This window comes from Hyla sarda, chromosome 9 (genome assembly GCF_029499605.1).
Source record: "Hyla sarda isolate aHylSar1 chromosome 9, aHylSar1.hap1, whole genome shotgun sequence".
In the NCBI taxonomy this organism is placed as follows: Eukaryota; Metazoa; Chordata; class Amphibia; order Anura; family Hylidae; genus Hyla; species Hyla sarda.
This window is the reverse complement of record NC_079197.1, coordinates 84,412,046-84,437,592: the sequence shown is the minus strand read 5'-3', so window position 1 is coordinate 84,437,592 and position 25,547 is coordinate 84,412,046. Positions and strand designations below refer to the sequence as shown.

The following is a 25,547-nucleotide window of genomic DNA, read 5'->3' as shown; positions in this document are numbered from 1 at the left end:
AAGTCAAAACAGTACACAAGGTTATGCATTGGCATTTTAAAGGGGTACTCCACTGGGAATTATTATTATTTTTTTAAATCAACTGGTGTCAGAAAGTTAAACAGATTTGTAAATGACTTCTATTTAAAATTCTTAATCCCTCCAGTACTTATTAACCGCTGTTTGCCCCAGAGGAAGTTCTTTTCTTCTTTAATTTCCTTTCTGCCTGACCACAATGCTCTCTGCTGACATCTATGTCCATTTTAGTAACTGTCAAGAGTAGGAGCAAATCCCCATAGCAAACCTCTCCTGTACCTGACATGGACAGAGGTGTCAGCAGAGAGCACTGTGATCAGACAGAAAAGAAATTCAAAAAGAAAAGAACTTCCTCTGTAGTATACAGCAGCTGATAAGTACTGGAAGGGTTTACATTTTTGTTATAGAAGTAACTTACAAATCTGTTTAACTTTCTGGCACCAGTTCATTTAAAAGAAAATGTTTTCCAGTGGAGCACACCTTTAAGGCTAAGTTTCCACTTGTTTTTTTTTTTTTCTGGCAGTTTTTGAGCCAAAGCCAGAAATGTATTCAAAAGGAATAGGACATATAAAGCAAGAACTTAAACTTCTCCTCCCTTATGGATCCACTTCTGGCTTTGGCTCAAAAACTGCAGTGGCAGTATTCCAAAAACTGCCAGAAAAAAAAACAAGTGGAAACTTAGCCTTATGGAGACCATCAGTTAATGCATATTGCAAGGTCCATGGCTACATCTGCATCCCAAAAAAGAACTGTTTCATGAGTTATTGGCAAAACATATTCAATAACTCTTTGGTACATGTTCAGGTTTATAATTGCAATTTGTGTATTCAAAGCCAGAAACATATCATGAATGAAGGAGACACGTAAAAAAAATACTGCAACATCTGCTTTTCAGATCAATTCTTGGCTTTGTGTTCATCTTAAGGGGTTAAAATGGAAAGCAGAGCTTCTCATTTGACAGTATAAAAGAGTGGAACTCTTTTATAATAAGAGTATGTGGTTCTAGCTCACCTTCTGTGGTTGTGTGGTAGATACAACAGCTACTGTATAAAAGCCTTTGCTGCGATTTGCGGTGCAGTCACCCGATGATCGGACTCAGGCAGGCTCCAGGCTGAAAGTTGCAATAGATATCCACATCAATGGAAGGAAAAAGTACCGAGTCAAAACAGGGTCTAACGCTTCTATTCAATTTCAGGATGTAGTCCAGTTAAAATAAATGTGACTTTTATTTATGCCTCTTAATACAGACGCATTTCAGGACGAATGTCCCTTTTTCAATGTGAACAAGGCTGATCAAATATTCAATGGAAATTGAATAGGAGTGGTTGGCGCCGCTTTAACCCGGTACTTTTTCCTTCCATTGATGTTGATATCTATTGGTTTTGTATTCAGTAATTGCAATTTAAAAACCTGAACGTGTGAACACAGCCTAATGAAGGCTAATGGATTCAGTTGTGATACAACATTGTTCACATTGTTCAATTTGGCGTGTCTTTGTTTTTTGTTGTTTTAAAAAACAGCAAATCCACTTAAGATTTAGCGTATATCTACTTTATTAGAAAATAAGTGGTCAATATCATTTGTACATAGAAAAATTGTGATATAACATCACTGATACTGTTTAATTTCTGTAGGATAATTTTACTATAGACTAATATTTAAAGGGACATTCACAGAGGAATTAAATTATGGCAGTCTAGCTGCCCAAAAGTTATATACATCTGTAAAATACCTTTATTATGTCATTTGAATGTTTTATGTATTTATGGGGCTACAGGCTGCTCCATAAATGTATTTTTCTGGAATACCCCTTTAAGTTATAGAAGAGATTTCCACCATCAACGCAAACTAAGAACTAATATCTTGCTGCAAAAGGTAAAATTGTTTCTCTTTTGCTTATAGGCTCATTTAACCTCTGCCAGGAGGCTTTTCTTTGAATCTACTACTTATAAAGTAGAGTACCAGCATTCACAAATTTAGAAAAAAAATCAGTGCTGCTTAAAATGTGTCCATTACCTGCACATTTTAGGGGCAGCAATGTAGTGCACGGATCACACATTTAGGAGAAGGTATCATAATATATCATGAGGAGCCAGAAAACTACTATAGGATGCAGGGGAATTGGCAGCCTACATTAAAGGGGTATTCCCTATCCAAAGGAGATGTCTGATCGTGGGGGGCCCGCTGCTGAGACCCCCGCAATCTTCCTGCAGCACCCGAATTCTATGCAGGGCTGCGTCTCTAGTTTCAGAAATCTCCGGGTTTCCAGGACTGGGGACATGACGACCGTCACGCCCCCTCCCATAGACATGAATGGAGGGGGCGTGGTGTGACGTCACGTCCCCGGTCCCGGAAACCTGAAGGTTTCCAAAACTGGACATTCAGCACCCTCATAGAATGCGGGTGCTACAGGGAGATCACGGGGGGTCTCAGCAGTGGGCCCCCCGCGATCAGACACCTTATCCCCTATCCTTTGGATAGGGGATGAAATATTTTTGCCCGGAATACCCATTTAGCGAAGATATTAAAGGGGAATTCCTATACTTTTCTTCTACTTTCCTATCCAAAGGGTGTGGGGGGGGGGGGGGGGCGTAGGCAACTGCTGAGACCCCTGCTAACTCCTTCCCGACACCCAGGTATTCTGAAGATTTATACCTGAGTATTTGTACTCTTGAATCTTCGGTTCTCCCATAGACAGTGCATGGAGGGGGCATGTTACTCCGTGCACAAGGATAGCCAGTGTTCTGAACAAAAATCTTCAGAACATTGGGGCACCGGCCAGTAGATTGGTGTGGGTCCCATCAGTTGAACCCCCTTCGATCAGACTCTTATGCTGTGCTGTGCAGGGGTTATCCAGAATTAGAAACATAGCTGCACATAGCTGCTACACCTGGCCTCTGTGCGTGATATTGCAGCTCAGTTGCATTTACTTGAGTGCAGCTGTAATACTACCCACAACCTGAGGACATGTGTGGTGCTGTTTTTAATCCTGAATAACCTATTTAAATATGTAGAGGATATAAAAGTGCCAATTCATTTATAATTAATATAGTAAGAATTTTGTTCTTCTATCGTTATCAGGACAAAATACATTTAAAGAAGCATAGTCTCACAATTTGGAATTCTGCCAGTGCTGCTCTATTCCTGAGGACATTTGACCTCCAATCTCACGATCAGTGGGTCTCAATGGTTGGACCCCACTCATCAACTAGTGATCCCCTATCCTATGAATAGGGGATACCTTTTGATAATGAGTGCCCCTTTTAACTCCTTAAGGACATAGGGCGTACCTGTACGCCCTACACCCGGTCCCGGTGTTTAAAACGGGTCAGTCCCGGCTGCTAATAATAGCCGGGACCCTGGGCTAACAGCGTGCGGCATAAAATCGCGATGTTCCGATCAGCTGCGACGCAGGCGGAGGTCTCCTTACCTGTCTCCGTGGCGTCCGATCGTCGATTGATTGCTCCAAGCCTGAGCTACAGGCTTGAGAAATCAAGCCCCTATCTCTCTGATCCGTGCAAAGCTATGGCATAGGAGATCAGTGTGTGCAGTGTTATAGGTCCTTATGGGAGCTATAACACTGCAAAAAAAAAGTGAAAATAAAAGTTAACAAAGGTCATTTAACCCATAAAAAAAAAAAAAATGTAAATAAAAATAAACATATGTGGTATCGCCACGTGCGGAAATGTCCGAACTATAAAAATATAGTTAATTAAATCTCACGGTCAATGGTGTGCGTGCAAAAAATGCCAAATAGTGTATTTTTGGTCCCTTTTTATATCATGAAAAAATGAATAAAAGTGATCAAAAAGTCCAATCAATACAAACATGGTACCGATACAAACTTCAGAACATGGCGCAAAAAACTGAGCCCTCATACCGGCCCGTACGCAGAAAAATAAAAAAGTTATAGGGGTTAGAAGATGAGAATTTTTAACATATAAATTTTCCTACATGTAGTTATGATTTTTTTTCGAAGTACGAATAATATCCAACCTATATAAGTAGGGTATAGTTTTAACCTTATGGACCTACATAATAAAGATAAGGTGTTATTTTTACCGAAAAATGAACTGCGTAGAAACGGAAGCCCCCAAAAGTTACAAAATGATATTTTTTCTTCACTAAATTTTTTTTCCGTTTCGCATGGATTTTTGGGGGAAATGACTAATGTCACTGCAAAGTAGAATTGGTGGCGCAAGAAATAAGCCATCATATGGAATTTTATGTGCAAAATTGAAAGCGTTATGATTTTTAGAAGGTGATGAGGAAAAAATGAAAATGCAAAAACGGAAAAACCCTGCGTCCTTAATGGGTTAATATAGGTTCTTGCATTTATTCCAAGGATAATATATATGGTTATATTTGTGACATTTTCATTGACGATAACTTAATGGCAAAGTAATACTTTAACAAATGTTTCCAGGTATGTATTTACAAATAGAAAAAAAATCACCGCAGCACTCACAGATGAGTGATATGTATCTAGTGGTATTTAGTGTTATTCCTATTTGTACTTATAATGTTTGATGTTAGAAACTAATTATGTGGACATGATTGGTCTGTGGTTTGTTACTTTCCTTCCTTGGATTAGGCCATTCCTGTGGATACAGTGAATTGTGTTAAAAACAGTACTTTGAAGTGAATGTCCAACTTGAAATATTTTATGTAATCTAAATAGAATCTAAATTCTGTACTGATTAATTTCATATTATATAGTAGTCGCAGCTTTGTTTCATGATACAGACCGCTAAATCCTTTGCAAAGAAAACGATTCAAGACCTGGCATGTTGATGCCACTAGCATTCCTAGGGAGAGCTTGAAAGCATTTTTAATATTGTTTTATAGGGGATTTGGAGAAAAACAGAGCTCCTACTGCTATACAGATATACAAATTAAAAAATCATTATAATAATCCTGGCAACAACACACGGCCATTGTGAACATATGGGGGCAAGATTTTGCCTTCAAGTGTTCACCAGCACAAGGGAATTTAGCCCTAATGTCTGTCTAATGCAAACTACCGGCATTCCCCACTGTTAGTGTTGGATCACATTGTGCCACATGTTTAATATGTACATTGGGAAAGCTCCCCACTTACATGATAAACATGTCCATAGGCTTCCATTGCCACAGAGAGGCATAAGTATGTACTCTCGGCCTCCCTCTGGCCTCTATTCCTATGTATACCATAAAAAATGAAAGATTAAGGCTCACATTGGCGCCAAATGAAACCAACTGAGATTGATGGACCCCATTGACTTATAAAGGGATCCCTCGAGTTCCAGCATTGTATCCTTGGTTTCGACTGGAAAAATAGAACAGCATGCTACATTTTTTTCTTCTTATCAAGTTTGATGGAACTACCTATGGATGCTCCAAATGGTGTCCGGACATAAGTTTGTAACTATAAATCTTTAGTTAACAGATCTCACTGTGTGGGTTTTTCTTTTCACTTGATGGACATATGTCTTTTTTCAACCGTACTATGTGACTACAGGTATCTGTATACTCCAATGACATCCCTATGCCATTATGAACACTATCCATGGAGCTTTCCAAGGTAGAAATGCAGGGAACTCCATCCTCTCCTTCTGAGTGACGGCATACATTTTGCATTAGTACCAAGTGGCTGTCAGCCAAACAACGGCCCCTCAGGGAGCACAGGAGGAGGAAAGCTCATTACACAGAAGGTTTTTCTGGGGAAAGTCTGAAGATGTGACTGGCCATATATGAAGAGTTATCATTAGAGGTTTCAGAGGACTTCCTTCTGGAAGTGGATGATGTTCCAACACATAAAGAACTCATTATGCAAACGAGGAAAGCAAAAACAACTGATAATCTAACCAATTATTTTCTGCACATAATTCATATGAAGAAAGGATTTTCTGGTCCCATTAAATATGCTGATACCATACTGCTTGTGTATTGAAACATTTACCAAAAGAACACATTTATTTTGCATATGTTTGTCCCATAAAAGTCTGTAAATAGTCAGGATCACACGGGATACCATCCAACATAGTCAGTGTATATGATGTGAATAAAGTCTGACAGTCACAAAACATATTGGGAAATCAATAAGAACAGTTTCTGATTTATGCCATTTTTTTTTGTAACAATTTGCTACTAGACACATCAGATTTTGGGTTTTAGTGAATTTGCCATGTTTAAATGGATAGCATTAGCTATATTGTGTGATATCAGGTTCTAATATACCAGAGGAAAAAAAAACATAATTTGTTCAACTCAGTCCTATACACTATTATTAATCCCTACAAATGCCTATGGCTTTTTGCCATAGTAACACTGAAATTACATTTTATTCACAAAGTTGTAAACTAGGAACAGTCAAGTAAAACATAGGTATTCCAAATTAGAGAAGGTCAATGTGATGTAGGAGTGAAGCCTTTTGTTTCTTCTGCTAGCCGAATATGTGCTGATATATCATGGGAGGGCAGCGTAATGGTTGTCCTTCTTTGGAGCTGTTGAGACTATTCATCTGCTGCCAGCCAGATCTTATATCTTATATCTTAAACATTTGATCTGCTATCAAATGTTTTTTTTGTTTGTTTGTTTTATTTCACACCAAATCTGGAAGTCATATGTAACCCAATTCTTGTCTCAAACATTGAATCAGGTTGTTTACAGGGAAAACATTTACCTATACATGCCCTGCCTTAGTGATGTCATTATCGTGTAGTGAACTGAGATAAGTCCATAAACTACTTCAGCTATGTGTAGGTACTATGTATACCTTAACTATAGCTGCACAAACAGTTAAACAGAGTTACTTAGCTTTTTTCACTTCACAATCAATAATACCAAATTTGATGTAAACTATAAATGCAAAAAGACACAAATTGTTTCCAGCGCAATTTGCGGAGACAAACTTTTTGATTTTGATGGATATATCTGAAATGTGCACATCTATTTGTGCACATCTGTTAACGGTCAGAGAGTAGTAGTAGATTTGACTTTGGAGGATAACACTTGTTTAAAACGTCTCTTTAGGTCTTGCATGTTTGGAGACCTAGGACGCACAAGATGAAGCCCTCTTCTTTTTTCTCCATTGCAGCTGAAAATCATCTTGCCAACCTCCTGGCAAAGCTGGTAGAATGCTCCATATACTCCTTCATAATTTTCTCTGGCAGATACTTCAGCATATGTACCAGTCAGTTCATTGGCAAGCTGGAGCCCCTCATCAGATTCCACCTGCCGAGCCCTCAGAAGATCAGCTTTATTTCCTACGAGGAGAAGTGGGATTTTGGTGTTTGGGTGGATTTTCCGTAAGTGCTGGTATAGAGGTCTAATCACACGGTAGCTATTGTAGTCTGTGATGGAAAACACCAGAACAAAGCCATCTGCCCAGTAAATGGATCGGTTTATTTGCTCCTGGCAACAAATACTGTCTGCATCCTCCTGTGAAAGCAAGAAGAACACTCATTTAGCAAATAAAGAAATAGTGCATCATGCATATGCAAGGTGTGCTTTCCTACTGCAGTGGTACTCAACCTTTTTTGCCTGAGTACCCCTTGACAGCCCATTCCCAAAAAATTGTACCCCCATATTAGAGACATTTTGTAATGATTATAGTATAATTCATATGCTTTACTTTCCTCTATAACAGGCCCCTGTTCCTCTCCCTAGCTCCCTAGTCACCCAATTTACAGGTGGTGTCTTCTCTAACCGGAGTTGTTTACTTTTCTTTTCTTCACTATCTGGCCTAGACCGCCATTAAGATTTCTCCAATACAAGACTTCTCCAAAGAAACCAGGCAAACAAACGTTTTAGGCTTCTTTCTGTAGTATAATACCCACCTATTTACAAACTTCCCATGTTTATTGTCACACACAGTAATATTACCCGCTTTGTGTCCCCATAAAGTTGTTAGGCCCCCTCTTTGCCCCCAAATATAGCTGTAGGCCTCCAAACTGCCCCATATATAGTTGTAGGCCACCATACTGTGCCGCTTTGGTGCTCCACTGGTTTGGGGACCTATTGCTATGGCTCATAGCAGTTTGTCTCCGGTTTGCAGGGGCAGTGGAGCAACAAAGCTGATAGAGGTTACTGCCCACAGCAGCCCAGTGCCCACGCTTCCCCTTTGCTGTCCTCCTGCTCCGCTCCTCGGTGCAGTGACGTCAGACTTCCATTTCTATCAAAGTAGTCTAGACCAGTAACCAGTGTCTGTAGCTGCCATTACTGATTTTTTTCAAGTACCCCCTGGAGAACTGCTAAGTACCCCTGGAGGTACTTGTACTCCAGATTGAGAACCACTGTCATACTGCATATTTTGCACTGCTGGTCCTGGAGGTTCTTTAGGTTGCCACCTAAACTTCTCAATTATTTGAATCATATTATTCCTTTTTGTCTCTACCTCTATCTATTATATAGTTACCACATATTGTATATTGGCATTAGATCATACTAATAGGTTAGGCCTCTTTCACACTACAGGTACCATCCTGTAAAAAACTTCTGTTATGACGCCCGGCAAAAAGTCCTGAAAACGTCCGTCAAAAAATCCCATTCATGTCAATCAGACTTTTTGAACATCCTTTTGCATCAGGCATGTCCGTTTTTACTAATGTCAGTTATTTTTGCCAGCACAAAAGACGGGGCATGCACTAATTTTTGGTCCAGCAAAAAAAAATGGTGAAAAACCGGATGTTAAAATGTAACATTGAAGTCTATGGGAACCAGATGTTCAAAAAAAAACATCCGTTATCATCAGTTATTGTCAGGGTTTTTAACCTCTTAAGGACGTAGGATGTACCTGTACGCCCTACGCCCGGTCCCGGTGTTTAAAACGGGGTCACACCGTGACCCCGCATCACACCGGGTCGGTCCCGGCTGCTATTCATGAATAGCAGCTGGGACCCTGGGCTAACAGCGCGTGGCAGCAATCGTTGTGCCGCGCGCTATTAACCCTTCAGACGCGGCAATCAAAGTTGACCACCGCGTCTGAAAGTGAAAGTAAACGCTTCCCGGCAGCTCAGTCCCGATCAGCTAGGACGCGAGCGGAGGTCCCCTTACCTGTCTCCTCCGTGTCCGATCTGGGTTTGATTGCTCCAAGCCTGAGCTACAGGCTTGAGCAATTGAGCCCCTATCTCACTGCTATGGCTATGGCTTTGCAGGGATCAGCATAAAAGATCAGTGTGTGCAGTGTTATAGCTCCCTATGGGAGCTATAGCACTACAAAAAAAAAAAGTGAGAAAAAAAAGTTATCAAAGGTCATTTAACCCCTTCCCTAATAAAAGTTTGAATCACCCCCCTTTTCCCATAAAAAAAAACTGTGTAAATAAAAATTAACATATGTGGTATCGCCACATGCGGAAATGTCCGAAATATAAAAATATATCGTTAATTAAATCGCATGGTCAATGGCATGCGCACAAACAAATTCCAAAGTCCAAAATAGCGTATTTTTGGTCACATTTTATATCATGAAAAAATGATTAAAAAGCGATCAAAAAGTCCGATCAATAATAAAACGGTACAGATAAAAACTTCAGAACACGTTGCAAAAAATGAGCCCTCATACCGGCCTGTATGTGGAAAAATAAAAAAGTTATAGGGGTTAGAAGATGAGAATTTTTAACATATACATTTTCCTGCATGTAGCTATGATTTTTTTTCCAAAGTACGACAATATCCAACCTATGTAAGTAGGGTATCATTTTAACCGTATGGACCTACAGAATAAAGATAAGGTGTTATTTTTACCGAAAAATGCACTGCGTAGAAATGGAAGCCCCCAAAAGTTACAAAATGAAATATTTTCTTCAATTTTGTCGCACAATTAATTTTTTTCCCGTTTCGCCGTGGATTTTTTGGTAAAATGACTAATGTCACTGCAAAGTAGAATTGGTGGCACAAAAAATAAGTCATCATATGAAATTTTATGTGCAAAATTGAAAGCGTTAAGATTTTTAGAAGGTGATGAAGAAATAATGAAAATGCAAAAACGGAAAAACCCTACGTCCTTAAGGGGTTAACATCCGATTTTTGTACTGAGCATGCTCAGTACAGCTTTATTTAAAAAAAGGGTTAAAAACCTGATTAAAAAAATGGTTGTAACTGGTAATAACTGTTGAACATCATGTTTTTTAAGAAAAAAAACATTAAAAATAAAGGATGATGGTCATCAGTTATCATCCTTTATTACCAGTTATTGCATCTGTTTTTTTTTTTGGTTTTTTTCATCCGCTATAGTAAAATAACGGCAGTAAAAAAGCAGGTTGATACTTGTAGTGTGAAATTTGAACCCTGTGTCTGAGAAAGAGATATCAGATCAACAACTGTGTATTAAAAACCAAAAATCTACAAAGCCCATCAGTTCAATGTTATTTAGTAGTGAAACAGTCATTTGTACTTTCCCCAATCATCTGAGCTGTGGCTTCCAAAGTTCAAAGAAAAATCAGTTCAGATTATTTTGATTTGCTATGTCTATAGATATATTTTTTTGTATTTTTCTGTTGCTTACATAGCTATGGCATTCTTCATTACTGTACAAAGAATGTATCCGCATACTACAGTACCAGTTACAACTTAAAGTAACAAACTCATCTCCCTATCTAAGTCAGAGACACATATTTACATATCGAGCCCCTATCTCATCTCATCTCCCTATCTAACTCAGAGACACATATTTACATATCGAGCCCCTATCTCATCTCATCTCCCTATCTAACTCAGAGACACATATTTACATATCGAGCCCCTATCTCATCTCATCTCCCTATCTAACTCAGAGACACATATTTACATATCGAGCCCCTATCTCATCTCATCTCCCTATCTAACTCAGAGACACATATTTACATATCGAGCCCCTATTTCATCTCATCTCCCTATCTAACTCAGAGACACATATTTACATATCGAGCCCCTATCTCATCTCATCTCCCTATCTAACTCAGAGACACATATTTACATATCGAGCCCCTATCTCATCTCATCTCCCTATCTAACTCAGAGACACATATTTACATATCGAGCCCCTATTTCATCTCATCTCCCTATCTAACTCAGAGACACATATTTACATATCGAGCCCCTATCTCATCTCATCTCCCTATCTAACTCAGAGACACATATTTACATATCGAGCCCCTATCTCATCTCATCTCCCTATCTAACTCAGAGACACATATTTACATGCTAGGGCCAGAGCAAGCCACTTAAAGGAAGTCAGAGCAAGCCACTTAAAGGAAGTCAGAGCAAGCCCCTTAAAGGAAGACTGTCAGCAGGTGTCCAGACCCTGGGCAGCAAAATACCCAACATGCTGCCTCATCACTGACAACCAAATTTCACTCTGGAATGCTGCTGCATTTCAGAAAAAAACTAATTTAAACCAAGCCATAACAAAAGTTTTTATAAACCGTGGTCTCCCCAGCTTTCCCCGTATTTGTCTCTACTTGACTGACAGGTCTCCCCCTATGCACAAAGCAGAGAAAAACCCATCAATCAAGCTGAAAGACCGCCTCTTGGACACTTTTCTTGAGCCATGGCATAGTATAAAGTCACTGCAGCATCTCAGAGTAAAACTAAGTTGTCAGTGATTGACTAGGTTTCCACATAGGTTTCTTTCTGGCGTTGTTTTTTGAGCCAAAGTCATAAGTGGATCCGGTAGGAAGGAGGAGTATAAGGTCTTCATTTATATTTCCCATTCCTTATGAATACACTTTTGGCTGTGGCTCAGAAACTGCAATGGCAGTTTTCAAAAAGCAAAAATGCCAGAAAAAAACCTGTGTGGAAACCTAGCCATAAGGAAGCCTGGCCCTGGTTCAGGCAGCATTAATCTGTTGACACCCTCCTTTAATCTACCTCTGTATGTTTGAAGTGGGGGATGAATAAGGATCAATAAAACAGAATCTACATAAATACAGGGAGAGCATAGAAGCACAAAGCTGACAACACTGCTTGGTTTCAACAATAGGCTTCCAGGACAGTAAGGCCCTGTTCACACTAAAGAAACTGTACATGTAGCAGCCTCCCAACGATTTCCATAGAATTCCGATGAGCAGGTCACATGTTGGAAGGTTGAAAATATTCAATATTCTGGCATAATCTGCGAGAGAAGTCCCCTAGTAGTTTATGGGACTAAGGGCTACTCCACTAGCCAGTGTTCGGAACTTTTAGTTTTGAACACTGTGTGCGTGCTACGGGGGTCGGCCATGCCTCTTGTGATGTCAGGCTACGCCCCCTCAATGCAAGTCTATGGGAGGGGGCATGAAGGCATCTCGCCCCCTCCCATAGACTTGCATTGAGGGGGCCTGGCCTGACATCACAAGGGGCGTGACCGACCCCCGAAGCGCACACAAAGCTTTCAAAACTAAATGTTCCAAACGCTGGCCAGTGGACTACCCCTTTAACGCAGATTCTGGAGATGGCTGAATTTCTGTAGAGTGAACATTAACCTAAGGGTTTATTCATATACATCAGATTTGTTGCAGAAACGTCAACTACATTTATCTGAGGACTGTAAAATTGCCACATGTGAAAAGAAAAGGACTGAAGGCCACAGCTAATGATCTGTGCTGGAGGTATTTTTGGATTTTACCCAATATTTGACCCACATCCAGTATGTTCCAGTGTTTCTGCTGACTTCCACCAAACAATGTGCTTACAGAACAGAAGTAAACAGCACAGATGTGTGGTCAGCAGTGATTCTTCTGTCCAGCTGTATCGCCTCCTGTTTAGATTGTACACCATTTTGAATAATACATTGATGGATGAGTTTGCTCCATGTCTGTTGACTCTTTTTATCAGGAGCGAGCCTTGGAAAGATTTGAAACTCTATGTTTGAATTGAGGATTAAATGTCAAAGCTCAGATCCAGCAGAAAAAGCCCTGAAGTCATGATGTAAATGATAAAAATGTAATAGTGATACATGAGCTTGGATCTTATGACTCATTTTGTATGTAAACCAAGTCAAGTCTTGCATATTGGCCATGTGTTGTGAATTAGAAGGCGTATCATTTAATGCAGAGTCATCAAGATGGATACATCAACAATCTTTCCAACAATATCCCGAGTTACTGTTGGCCTAACATTTGTATTAGATATATATAAGAGGAATGAATTGTAAGTAATTTGCCTTCTCCATTACAAAAGTAATGTTTCTTTACACTGTAAATCGTGTGTATTCATTTTATTGTGCACTGCTGTAATGCTGCAATGTACTATCACACTGGGGTTATAAAGAGGAGTACTCCTAATGATAAATCCAGGAGAATCTGAGGATGTTCGGAGCAGCCTGCTAAAACAAAAACAAAAAAGACACCCCTGAATGTATGAGACACCCCTGAATTTTGTTCTACTTACTGTATTGTTTTAAAGTGGTCATCAAGAATGTTGGGCAATGTTTTAATTGTTTTAAAATATTTTTACTTGGACTGTTGCAGATTTTTTTAGGCTTTGAACTTGTGACCGCAGGGAGAAATTTTTCTAGGGTAATTGTTTGCCATTGTGGAACCCTATGTCACAGTAAACATTAAAACATTGTTACACCACTCTATGGTGTCCACCAGGTGGGGTAAGAGAGGCTTACATATACTGGCAGAAACAGAGTGATAGTGACTAGTGAAAGCTGCAGAGGGACAGCTAAATAATTGGCCAAGTAAATGATGATAGAGGTTACATTGGAAAAATAAAATGTGTCAGCAGATAAGGAACATTTGGCCCATCTAGTCTACCCAATAGTCTGAATAATATGAATAGACCCTGTCCTTATTTTATATGAAGGATAGCCTTATGCCTATCCCATGCATGCTGAAACTCCTTTATGCTTCCACTTCTGCAGGAGGGTTATTCCATGCATCCACTACTCTCTCAGTAAAGTAATACTTCCTGATATTACTGCAGGAACCTTTTCCTATTTAGTTTTACACTATGTCCTCTTGTAGTAGTTTTTTTTTTCCATTTAAATATGCTCTCCTCCTTTACCATGTTGATTCCCTTTATGTATTTAAAAGTTTTTATCATATCCCCTTTGGGCTCGTTCACACTGCGGAATCTCCGCTCGCTGAATTCTGCGAGCGGAGATTCTGCCTAACCATTGACGGCTATGGTCCGCTCGCGGATTCCGCACAAAGAATGAACATGTTCTTTGCGCGGAACACTTTCAGCGGCAGAAATGTCCGCCGCTGAAATTCCGCAGTGTGAACGGGTCTCACGGAGACCCGTTCACACTAATGTTAAAGTTCACACCGCAGAATTGCGTAGGATACGTTCACACTACGGAATTGCCACGGAATTTCCGGGCGGTATTCCGTGGCAATTCCGTAGTGTGAACGTACCCTACGTCTCATCTTTCTTCCAAGCTATATATGTTAAAGGGGTATTCTGGCCAAAGACATCTTATCCCCTATCCAAACAATAGGGGATAAGATATCTGATCATGGGTGAGGGGGGGCGGCATTGCTGGGACCCCCCACAATCTCCATGCAGCACCCGCATTCTATGCAGGGCTGCTGCTCCAGTCTCGGAAACCTCTGTGTTTCCAAGACAGGAGATGTTACGTCACACCACACCCCCCTTGTGACGGCCATCATGCCCCTTCCTATAGACATGAATGGAGGGGGCGTGGTGTGACATAATGAGGGGGCGTGATGAGCAGCCCTGCACAGAATGCGTTTGCTGTACGGAGATCGCATGGGGTCCCGGCGGCGGGCCCCCAACGACCAGACATCTTATTCCCTATCCTTTGATGTCTTTGGCCAGAATACCCCTTTATGGTCCTTTTAATCTTTCCTGATAAGTTTTATCCTGCAACCCATGTACTAGTTTAGTAACTCTGTTCAAAGTATCTTTATCCTTGTAGTCTTCAGTACTGCACAAAATACTACTGTAGGCACACCTGTGTACATCGGCATGAACACTTCCCTCTTTCTACCTTTTCTACTGCTAATACAAATACCATCACCAGTAATTGGGCTTAGGAGACTTAGGGTTCTCTTACATGGGCAGCTGAACTGCACAATAACAAGTACCAACCTTAGCGATTGTTGCCCATCTGTAGAGCCAGCACATTTCTGGACCAATCGTGTGGCTGGGTGAATGAATGTTGGACCATTTGTGTGGCCCAATAAGTTGATTACTGTTGGCCAACTTCCACCTGTTTACACAGAGCAATGTGCTTCACAAAAGAACAAGTACTTGTTTGTCACTGGCTGATCGCTGGCCCTATCACATAATTAAATTATTGGAAATGAGCGTTCCTAGGAATGCTCATTTGCTCAATAATTGGCCCATGTAAAAAGGGCCTTAAAGGGGTACTCTGGTGGAAAAAAATATTTTTTATAATCAACTGGTGCCAGAAAGTTAAAATTTGTAAATTACTTCTATTTAAAAATCTTAATCCTTACAGTACTTATCAGCTGCTGTATACTACAGAGGAAGTTCTTTTCTTTTTGAATTTCTTTTCTGACCACAGTGCTCTCTGCTGACACCTCTGTCTGTGTCAGGAACTGTACAGAGCAGGAGAGTTTTGCTGTGGGGATTTACTCTTGCTCTGGACAGTCCTGGACAAGGACAAGGTGTCAGCAGAGAGCACTGTGTTCAGACAGAAAAAATATTCAAAAAGAAATGAACTTCCTGTGGAGCATACAGCAGCTAAGTACTGGAAGGATTAAGATTTAAACATTTCTGGCACCAGTTGATTTAAACATTTTTTTTTCCACTGGAGTACCCCTTTAAGCATGAGGAGAGAAGGACAACTCAAATAGCTCTGCACTCTAGCAGATATCCAGTAAGGGTCCAAAGGCCTTAAGAGGACAATTTAATTTAAGGGTCCAATGGCATTGTAAGAGGACAATTAAATTTAAGGGTCCAATGGCATTGTAAGAGGACAATTTAATTTAAGGGTCCAATGGCATTGTAAGAGGACAATTTAATTTAAGGGTCCATTGGCATTGTAAGAGGACAATTTAATTTAAGGGTCCAATGGCATTGTAAGAGGACAATTTAATTTAAGGGTCCAATGGCATTGTAAGAGGACAATTTAATTTAAGGGTCCATTGGCATTGTAAGAGGACAATTTAATTTAAGGGTCCAATGGCATTGTAAGAGGACAATTTCCCATAGCCCAGAATAGAGAGAAAAGCAGGCTTTATGTACTTGGTTGCAAAACAGAAACTGCAAGGGAAAATTCTTTATGCTAAAAGATTTTTATATTATGTCATGCCATAGAAATCAAGTTGTTTTTGCTCTGGAGTCAGTGCATGACATGTATTTAAGCACCATATTCCTGCCCCCACAATGGCCTTTAGTTAGAAGCTAGATGAGCACTCCCCCATCATGGCCCTCACATTTTTTTTAGTACATTTATCTTACTGAGTGACGTTTTATTAGCTGTTTCTTGGGGTATTCAGCAATTTAGCACTTTTGTCATTTTCTTTGTTGCATTTTGAATTGTGTGCCATTCACCCTACGACATGAGAAAACATGTTATAGCCATCCCATGTATATATAGTTTTTGCTACTTTTGCAAAACATTTCATAAAAATATTTTTTATACCATAATTTGTTTATTCTTCTATAATTGGGCTTGTTTTATTGCATTACAAGTCATCATTTTAATAGAATAATTTTGAGGAACATAAATAATTAACTTTTATATCTCTTTTGTAGGCAAATGGAAACAACGAATTTTGCTGTTTTGTTTAATTTTTTAAAGGGGTACTCCAGTGGAAAACTTTTTTTTTTTAAATCAACTAAAGCCAGAAAGTTAAACAGATTTGTAAAGTACTTCTATTAAAACAATCTTAATCCTTCCAGTACTTATTAGCGGCTGTATACTACAGAGGAAATTCTTTTCTTTTTGGATTTCTTTCCTGTCATGACCACAGTGCTCTCTGCTGACACCTCTGTCAATTTTAGGAACTGTCCAGAGCAGGAGGAAATCCCCATAGCAAACATATGCTCCTCTGGATGTTCCTAAAATGGACAGAGGTGTCATCAGAGCACTGTGGTCATGACAGGAAAGAAATCCAAAAAGAAAAGAATCTCCTCTGTATAGGGTGGGCCATTTATATAGATACACCTTAATAAAAATGGGAATGGTTGGTGATATTAACTTCCTGTTTGTGGCACATTAGTATATGTGAGGGGGTAAACTTTTCAAGATGGGTGGTGACCATGGTGGCCATTTTGAAGTCGGCCATTTTGAATCTAACTTGTTTTTTCAATAGGAAGAGGGTCATGTGACACATCAAACGTGTGACACATGTGACACATCAAAATGTGGAATTTCACAAGAAAAACAATGATGTGCTTGGTTTAAACGTAACTTTATTCTTTCATGAGTTATTTACAAGTTTCTGACCACTTATAAAATGTGTTCTATGTGCTGCCCATTGTGTTGGATTGTCAATGCAACCCTCTTCTCCCACTCTTCACAAGACTGTTGGAACACAACAATTGATGGTATGGTGTGGTATATGGGTACAAAGATAGTGGGGCCATTCTTCATCATGGAAACCTCATGGCCACTGGATATGATAAATTGCTACATGAGGATGTGTTTCCCTCTTTATGTGCTGAAGCTGGCACGTTCCCTGAGTTTTTCAAGCAAGATGGTGCACCACCACATTATGGGTGTCAGGTCCGAGCATTCCTAGATGAACAGTTTCCTGGAAAGTGGATTGGTCGTCGTGGGCCAATTGAATGGCCCACAAGGTCTCCCGATCTGACCCCCTTAGACTTTTATCTTTGGGGTCATCTGAAGGCAATTGTCTATGCTGTGAAGATACGAGATGTGCAGCACCTGAAACTATGGATACTGGAAGCCTGTGCTAGCATTTATCCTGCGGTGTTGCTATCGGTGTGTGAAGAGAGGGAGAAGAGGGTTGCATTGACAATCCAACACAATGGGCAACACATCATTGTTTTTCTTGTGAAATTCCAAATACGTTTGATGTGTCACATGACCCTCTTCCTATTGAAAAAACAAAAGTTAGATTCAAAATGGCCGACTTCAAAATGGCCACCATGGTCACCACCCGTCTTGAAAAGTTTTCCCCCTCGCATATACTAATGTGCCACAAACAGGAAGTTAATATCACCAACAATTCCCATTTTATTAAGTTGTATCCATATAAATGGCCCACCCTGTAGTATACAGCCGCTAATAAGTACTGTAAGGATTACAAATTTTTAATAGAAGTAATCTACAAATCAGTTTAACTTTCTGGCACCAGTTGATTTAAAAAAAAAGTTTTCCACCGGAGTACCCCCTTTAAAGGCGTGAACATACCCTAATGCTGGTTAAGAATAAAAAGAAACTAAAATGTTTTCTAGAGTCACCCAATGAGGAAAGCCAAAGGAGGCATTACAGGAAAGAAATTGAGATGTATGGGGTGCCCTATTATATCACTAAGGATTGAGAACTGAAAATCCACCTGAGCATTTTTGGTAATACTTAACCCTATATAAATAATCCCATTGGCTATGCAGGACTTTTTACATGTTTTAAAGTTTTCATAATATCTGATTAGGAAAGCTTTAATTGTTCGCAAAATACAAATGCTAGATGGTTTCTTTGGAATTGAAAAAGTGCTACGCTATGGTCAAAGTGTGAACAGGAGGCAACAGAGCAGCACGAAGTTGGTAAGCTTCATACCCTTTTCTTCTACTGTTGTTAATGTCAAACCATTCTATTATCAATGTTTCAGTGATACCTCATACAGTATACATATAGCTTCGTAAAGATCAGAATCTTTCTGGAATGTTATTGAAGGAAAAAAAAAAACTAGTGTCCACTCACCACATTACAACTGGGAAAGCGGTGCCATGAAAATGGACTTGATGAAAGTATTTAGTTTAGATCAGAAGATTTGAAATGTGTGTATGAGGGATCTCAGATAATTTGCAGGTCATTTTCCTCAACTTGCCATGTTTTTACATTTGATGTGCTAATATGGAAAATTCATTTATTTTAACTACTTAAAATGCCAAATTTTTTCCAATGTGGGAATTTCACCTCTTTCCAGTGCTTTGAAAATAAATGTCCATGAGAGCACGCACTGTAACTTAACAGGAGTTAGAGAGAAACTGTAACTTAAATACAAGTTTCTTCTATGTAAAGAGAGAAGTTAGAGATATTACAGATGATATACATATATATTATTTATCACCCTAGGTCTAGTGCCTAAGATGGTGCCCTGCAAGGGACACCCCTAGCTGATGCTAATACTAAAAATGTATAATTAAAATCGGATATCTTCAATGCCCCTATACAAATGAATGGAAAATGCACTGTCTACAGCATGTACTTCTTTCTTAGAGCTGGGGCCCCGTGGATAGGTGATAAGAAAGTTTTCACCGGACAACCTCTTTAAATGTTTTAACTCAAACTAATTTTAATATTGCACAATGATAAGCCAGGTGAATGGAAAATGCAGTTTTAAAGTTATTTTACTTGTTAAGCATCAACATCTATCCCTTTAACTTTATGGCCCTATGTGGAAAGAAACCACAACAACATCTAAAATACTGTAGGCATCAGCTGCCCCAGTTAAAGGGGTTATCCAGCATAAGGTGATTTTAGTACGTACCTGGCAGTCAGTAATGGACATGCTTATGAAGGATCTGTGCTTGTCTTGGGCTAAATGGCTAAGCTGTGAGATTACCATAACACTGTGGCTAGCTTTTTGTGAACTTGTATTTCCTGTTTCCAGTTTTCTTTTTTGCCTACAAATCCCATGATTCCATTTTCCTCCATCCCACACATCAGCTACCCCACCCATTGAAACATAAAAGAGCTGCAGACCTGTGGTTTTCAATCAGGGTGCCTCCAGCTGTTGCATTACTTGCAGATTGCTCTCTACACCCATTGAAGCAGACAGGCTCCCTGTCATCAGCTGACTAGTGAGTCAGGTCATGACCGCATTGCAAGCTGGGAAAAATCCGAGACAGCAGTCATTTTGTATGCTGGTAAAAATAAATAGTGAGCTGAAAATCACAGAAGAATTGTGAGAAAACTGTGAGACACTATATTATGAACTACACTATCTGTACAGCCCCTATAGCATAGTCAAATAAAAAAAAATCCTGGAATACCCCTTTAAGGTCAGTGATCAAGATTCCCATTTGAAAACCAATGCTGACCATGAAGAACATAAAGCAGAAAAGACCCCTGGAAACCCTTTTAAGGGCCAAAATAACAGATAAGATATATACAGTAAAATAATAAAGGTTCATTGTAAACTAAACACAAACAATGCTTTTCGAGGATCCTGCCCTCCACATCAGGTCCACCTGTAGCTCTATGTGGAAGGAGCAAAACAGCTATAGGGGTTGTAGTAAGGAATCTAAAGAAATACACTATGGGTAAGAAATACATATATATATATATATATATATATGTGGTAGCCCTTGGGGGTGTATGGTAGTTGGGGTGTTGTTTCGGTAAATGAGGGGTTAATGTTAACCCTATAGTTCGTGACGCCAGGCTGAGGGCTAGTATGCTGAGGTAACTCTCCGGCCTATCGCCGCTCTTCCCAGTAACGATAGGTGCATATACAAAATGACTGAAGGTCCACAAGGTACTTGAACTTGAACAAACTTTACTGAAAGGCTTGCGGTACATCCAATGCACAATAACAGTCTCAGGAATACAGTCTCTATATAGTGCAATGACTGACAGTTGTTGCGGACCTTGACTTTTAGATACAGTCTCTGAATTTAGGGTAATATTTGCAGATCCGTCCGGATTTAGGGGATAGATAAGATAGATAAGGTCCATAGAGTTTTCCTGATCACGTGACCCGCAGGTCCTGCTACGCTGTATACAGGTAGTTAACTATTTATAGACATTGATATAATCATATTTACATGCATCCTAAATGAACCATTAGCTGAATAACTATCTAGATGAGAGGTGACCAGGGGTGAACTAGACAACGGGGACCCCGACGTCCTAGGGACTCTGGCTAAGGGGACCCACATGCGCAGGTACCGGATAGCATACGGTACCGGGACACCGCAAACCCCCTTACTTAAGATAAGTCGACCTCGACGCCTGTCCCCTAAGACAGAGGGATTAGGACTAGGACAGGATGATCTATAAATTTGCTATACATCCTAAGTAAAAATTGAACACATTTACATTCTCTGATACTCTTACTAGTATCTGAACTAGACAATAGAAATCTATCTAGACATTGGTGCTATCTAGACATGAATGCTATCTAGACATTAGTGAAGCTATCTAGACATTAACGAAGCTATCTATCCTTTAGTTTCTAGCTTCTTAAACATTCTATTAAACTTACTATACACTTTAAAGCTTACTAGAAAATTAGGCAGCTATCTGACATGTAGTTGCTAGCTCCTAAGACATTTTATTAGCTCTCTACACTCTCTCTCTTGGAGACTAAACTGAACATTATTATAACTCCCTATACATGAGACTATCTAGACATTAGTTCAGCTCTATATACCTTTAGCGTCAAGCTGACTAGACAATTTTATTATCTCACACATTTTATCTTTTTGGCAACAATAAGTTACCTGTTAGTACACATAGGATTATACTGGCTAGCCAGAAGCTAGGTCACAGTAAGGATGGCTGCTAGGGTCTATCGGCTACACACTACTTACCCCTAGAGCACTTTCAAAATAACCTAACTAGGTTATTCTTAGAATTACATGTTTAATTCTGTATTAGCAAGAGCACCTACTGGCCAGGCAGAGCATCTCACACACGCAATGAAAGAGAAGAAGAAGTTTCCCTAACAGTGGCAGGAATTGGGTATCAATATGCTACAATTCCTAAGTGTTTTCTTAAGTGAGATATTTATTTTGATGTATGTACTAGAGAAACTTGAGGTAGTACACTTAAGTCAGTAATCTGGGGTACTGAAAAGTGATTGGCAGAGCATTGAAGTGGGTTATCAAAGGTACTATGTGTGCAGGTACTAAATGTGAGTCCTGGTACCTTATGGGTAGTTTGCCCTGTGTAGTCCTTTGAGACCGCCGCAACACCACCTCTGAGTCATCAGGAGTTCCTTCACTTGAGGATTCTTCAAGAACTTCAGTCCCCGAGGGACCAGCTGGAGGGCTGGAAACGGAAGCAACATCTTCGCTTGAACTGAGGGGTTCTCTTAAGACAGGTGGAGTAGTGGCATCAATATTTGGAGCATTCACTGGAGCAGAACTGATGTTGGGTGTACCAACCAATGGTGGTTGACAGAGAGCAACAGCTACTGGCAACTGACTGGGTGGTGCAACCAGTGGCGGCTGGCTGGATGGAGCTGGGAATGGTATACCCCAATACATGGTAGGCTGCTTAGATGGGAACAAAGGAACGTCCATAGTGGGATGAATGGCCTTGGTGGAGGTGCAGTAGAAGTAGCAGGAGGATCAGGAGGAGTAGGAGGAGATGGGTCAAGCATATCTTCTTTCAGGCACACTTTTATCCTATTCCTGTGGACCACCTGTGGCTCGAACCCGTCCTTTTTTATTTCGTACATGTCCGTTTCAGGATAAGGAACTGCAGTAATGGTGTATGGCTCCATTTCCCACAAGGAGTCCAATTTATGGGTTCTAGGAAATTTTCTGAGCCACACTTTATCTCCAAGCTGCAAGGGCTGAGCCGAAGCATGTCGATTATAATCTTGCTGCTGACGTTCATGAACTTCACCCATTTTCTTCTCAACAATGTCCTTGGCTTCCTCAATTCTTCGTTGATGCTCTGACACCCAACCTTGGGAAGCCTGAGCAGAATTGTTGAAAGATGCCTGTAGCCCGAAGGTTCGATCCTTTGGCAATTGGCCGTGTCGGCCCATCATCAGGAAAAAGGGCGTATACCCCGTAGAGCAGTGGACAGTGTTGTTGTAAATTTCCAGCAGTTCAGGCAACACCTGAGGCCACTCTTCGTGCTTTGAGACAGAGGCAGCTCTGAGCATCTGGATGAAAACTTGATTGATCCTCTCGCAGAGCCCATTCCTTTGGGGATGGTAGGCCGTTGTCCGGAGCTTCTTGCAATCATGCAACCGGCAAAGTTCCTGGAACAACTGGGCTTCAAAGGCGGTTCCCAGATCCGTGAGGACCGATTTGGGACACCCCAGAGGTTGGATCCAATGTCGATAGAGCTGAGCAGCAGTCTTGGCGGTAAGATCCTTGACAGGGACCACGGCCACCCACTTGGAATAATGATCCACCATAGTTAGAGCATGACAATAGCCAGACCGAGTGGGGGCCAGCTTCACATGATCCAAGGCAACAATTTGATTCGGCCTTTCTGTACAGATGGGATGCAAAGGGGCTCTTGCGTCCCTCCTGGGGTTCTTTATCACGTTGCACACGGAGCACTCGGCACACCATTTCTCGATGTCTCCCTGCATCCCAATCCAGTCACATCTACTTCTGACGGTGATCTCTGTCTTATGGACCCCAAAGTGTCCAGATTGATCATGATAGGCATTCAGGACCATGGCTGCATGTCTTCTGGGAACCACAATCTGGTGTATGCGGTCTCCGGAAACCGGATCCAGGGAATTTCGGTAAACCAGCCCCTTGTGCAGGAACAGGCAATTCCTCTGCTGCCTCAACCGCTTCAATTCGAAGTCTCCGTGGGTCTTGCGCACCCGAGTGGGCTCTTTCTTGTGGAGGCAATAGTCTAGGAGGTCCCTGATAACCCGACTTTTATCCTGAAGTGTCTTCCAGGTGGACAGATCTTCAGGGACTTTGGGAGATTCAGGTCCGTCACCCGCCTGGGCAGTTAGAGCACTCTAGCTCACGAACCTTCGGTAGAAGGGAGGCATTTCCACATCTTCCCATACATCTTCAGCAGGGGGTGCTTCTCCCGGGGCCATGCGAGAAAGTACATCGCTGCGATACTTAATGTTGAAATCATAGTTGGCCCAATGCTGTTCAAGAGCTCCCAACTTAGCAGTGTTCAAATGGGCCAAGGGGTTGTTATCAGTGTAGACCATGAAGGGAGTAGCAGCCAGATAGTCCTTAAACTTCTCAGTAATGGCCCAGACCAGGGCCAGGAGCTCCAGCTTGAAGGAGCTATAGTTGGCATCATCCTTCTCAGCACCTCGAAGATGCATAGGCAATCACCCTCTCTTTGCCATCCTGCACTTGAGATAAGACTGCCCCCAGACCTTCAAAGCTAGCATCTGTGTATAAACGGAATGGCAGGCTGTAGTCAGGACACGCCAAAATGGGGGGTTCCGTGAGGAGGTACTTCAGGGCTCGAAAGGCATCTTCTTGTTCTTCCGCCCACTGTATGGGAAGCCTCCCATTATAATTATCCCAGGCAGTCCCTCTCAGTAATTCGGTCAAGGGTCCAGCAATTTGAGCAAAATGGGGGATGAAGCACCGGTATTATCCAGCAAACCCCAGGAAACTTCAGACGTCTCGCACTGTCCTGGGTGTAGTCCACTCTTTCACAGCACTCACTTTGTCTGGATCAGGCTGGACTCCTTGAGCACTGATGACATGTCCCAGATAGTGCACTTGTGGCTTTAGCAAGTGACATTTGGAAGGTTTAACCTTGAGTCCATGTTGGATAAGGACTTGGAAAACTTCTTTCAGGTGATCCAGGTGTTCCTGATATGTCCGAGAATAGACGATGATGTCATCTAAATACAACAGAACACTCTGGAAGTTAAGATGCCCCAAGCATCGCTCCATTAGGCGTTGGAAACTAGCTGGTGCATTGCACAGTCCAAAGTGCATACTTTTGAACTCGAAGAGACCCATAGGGGTCACAAATGCGGTCTTCTCTCTGTCCTCTTCTGCCATTGGCACCTGCCAGTAGCCGCTCGTCAGATCCAGTGTGGAAAAGTAGGAGGCCGACCCCAACGCAGTCAAGAATTCTTCGATGCGAGGGAGAGGATAGGCATCCTTATGAGTTATGCTGTTCAACTTCCATCTTTTTTCTTCACCAGGACGAAAGGTGCAGCCCAAGGAATCTGGCGTTCCTGGATGACATCGGCCTCTTTCATCTCCACGAGCATTTTCTTTATGGTCTGATATATCCCAGGAGCCACAGGGCGATGTCTCTCTTCAATGGGTGTTTTGTCTCCAGTGAGAATCCTATGTTTGATCATGGTGGTTCTGCCGAAGTCTGTGGAGAACTTGCTGAAAGCTTCTTGATATTTCTTAGCCACCTGGATGACTCCTTCCACCTGTTCCTTGGGGGTATCTTCGCCTCCTATCTGTAGTTGGCTCCACCAAGGTTCCACAGGATTCTGGTCAGGTTCTCGTTGAACCACTTGTGACTTCGAGACTACATCTCTGACATCTAAATGGTGTAGAGTAGCCACTGGGGTATACTTGGGTAGTTGGACTGCAACTTGAGAGAGGTTAATAAGTCTCACTGGAACCTTTCCATTACGTACGGTTACCAGACTTCTAGCGGCTCGCACCAAGGGACAATCTTCCAGTAGAAGGGGTTCCAAGAGCGCTTGGTAATCTTGATTTTTAACCCCGGGTCGGGCACGGCACCAAATAACTGTCTCCGTCTGTGGCTGTAGACTAACGGCTCGGATATCTTGAATCCTTACTCAACAGAT

At 41.1% G+C, this 25,547-nt stretch overlaps 1 protein-coding gene across 2 annotated transcripts in view; it reads right to left on the bottom strand.

The window, feature by feature from the left end:
* Positions 1–2,600: 2,600 nt before the first annotated feature.
* The window catches only part of LOC130291114 (ras-like protein family member 11A-like), a 59,453-nt gene continuing 36,506 nt past the window's right edge, over positions 2,601–25,547 (bottom strand). The window contains exon 4 of one of the 2 annotated variants that reach the window (XM_056539539.1): positions 2,601–7,437. In XM_056539539.1, coding sequence (XP_056395514.1) covers positions 6,970–7,437 — 468 coding nt within the window. In that variant the 3' untranslated portion in view covers positions 2,601–6,969. The remainder of the gene's footprint in view (positions 7,438–25,547) is intronic. The other variant, XR_008847798.1, reaches the window with a different exon arrangement.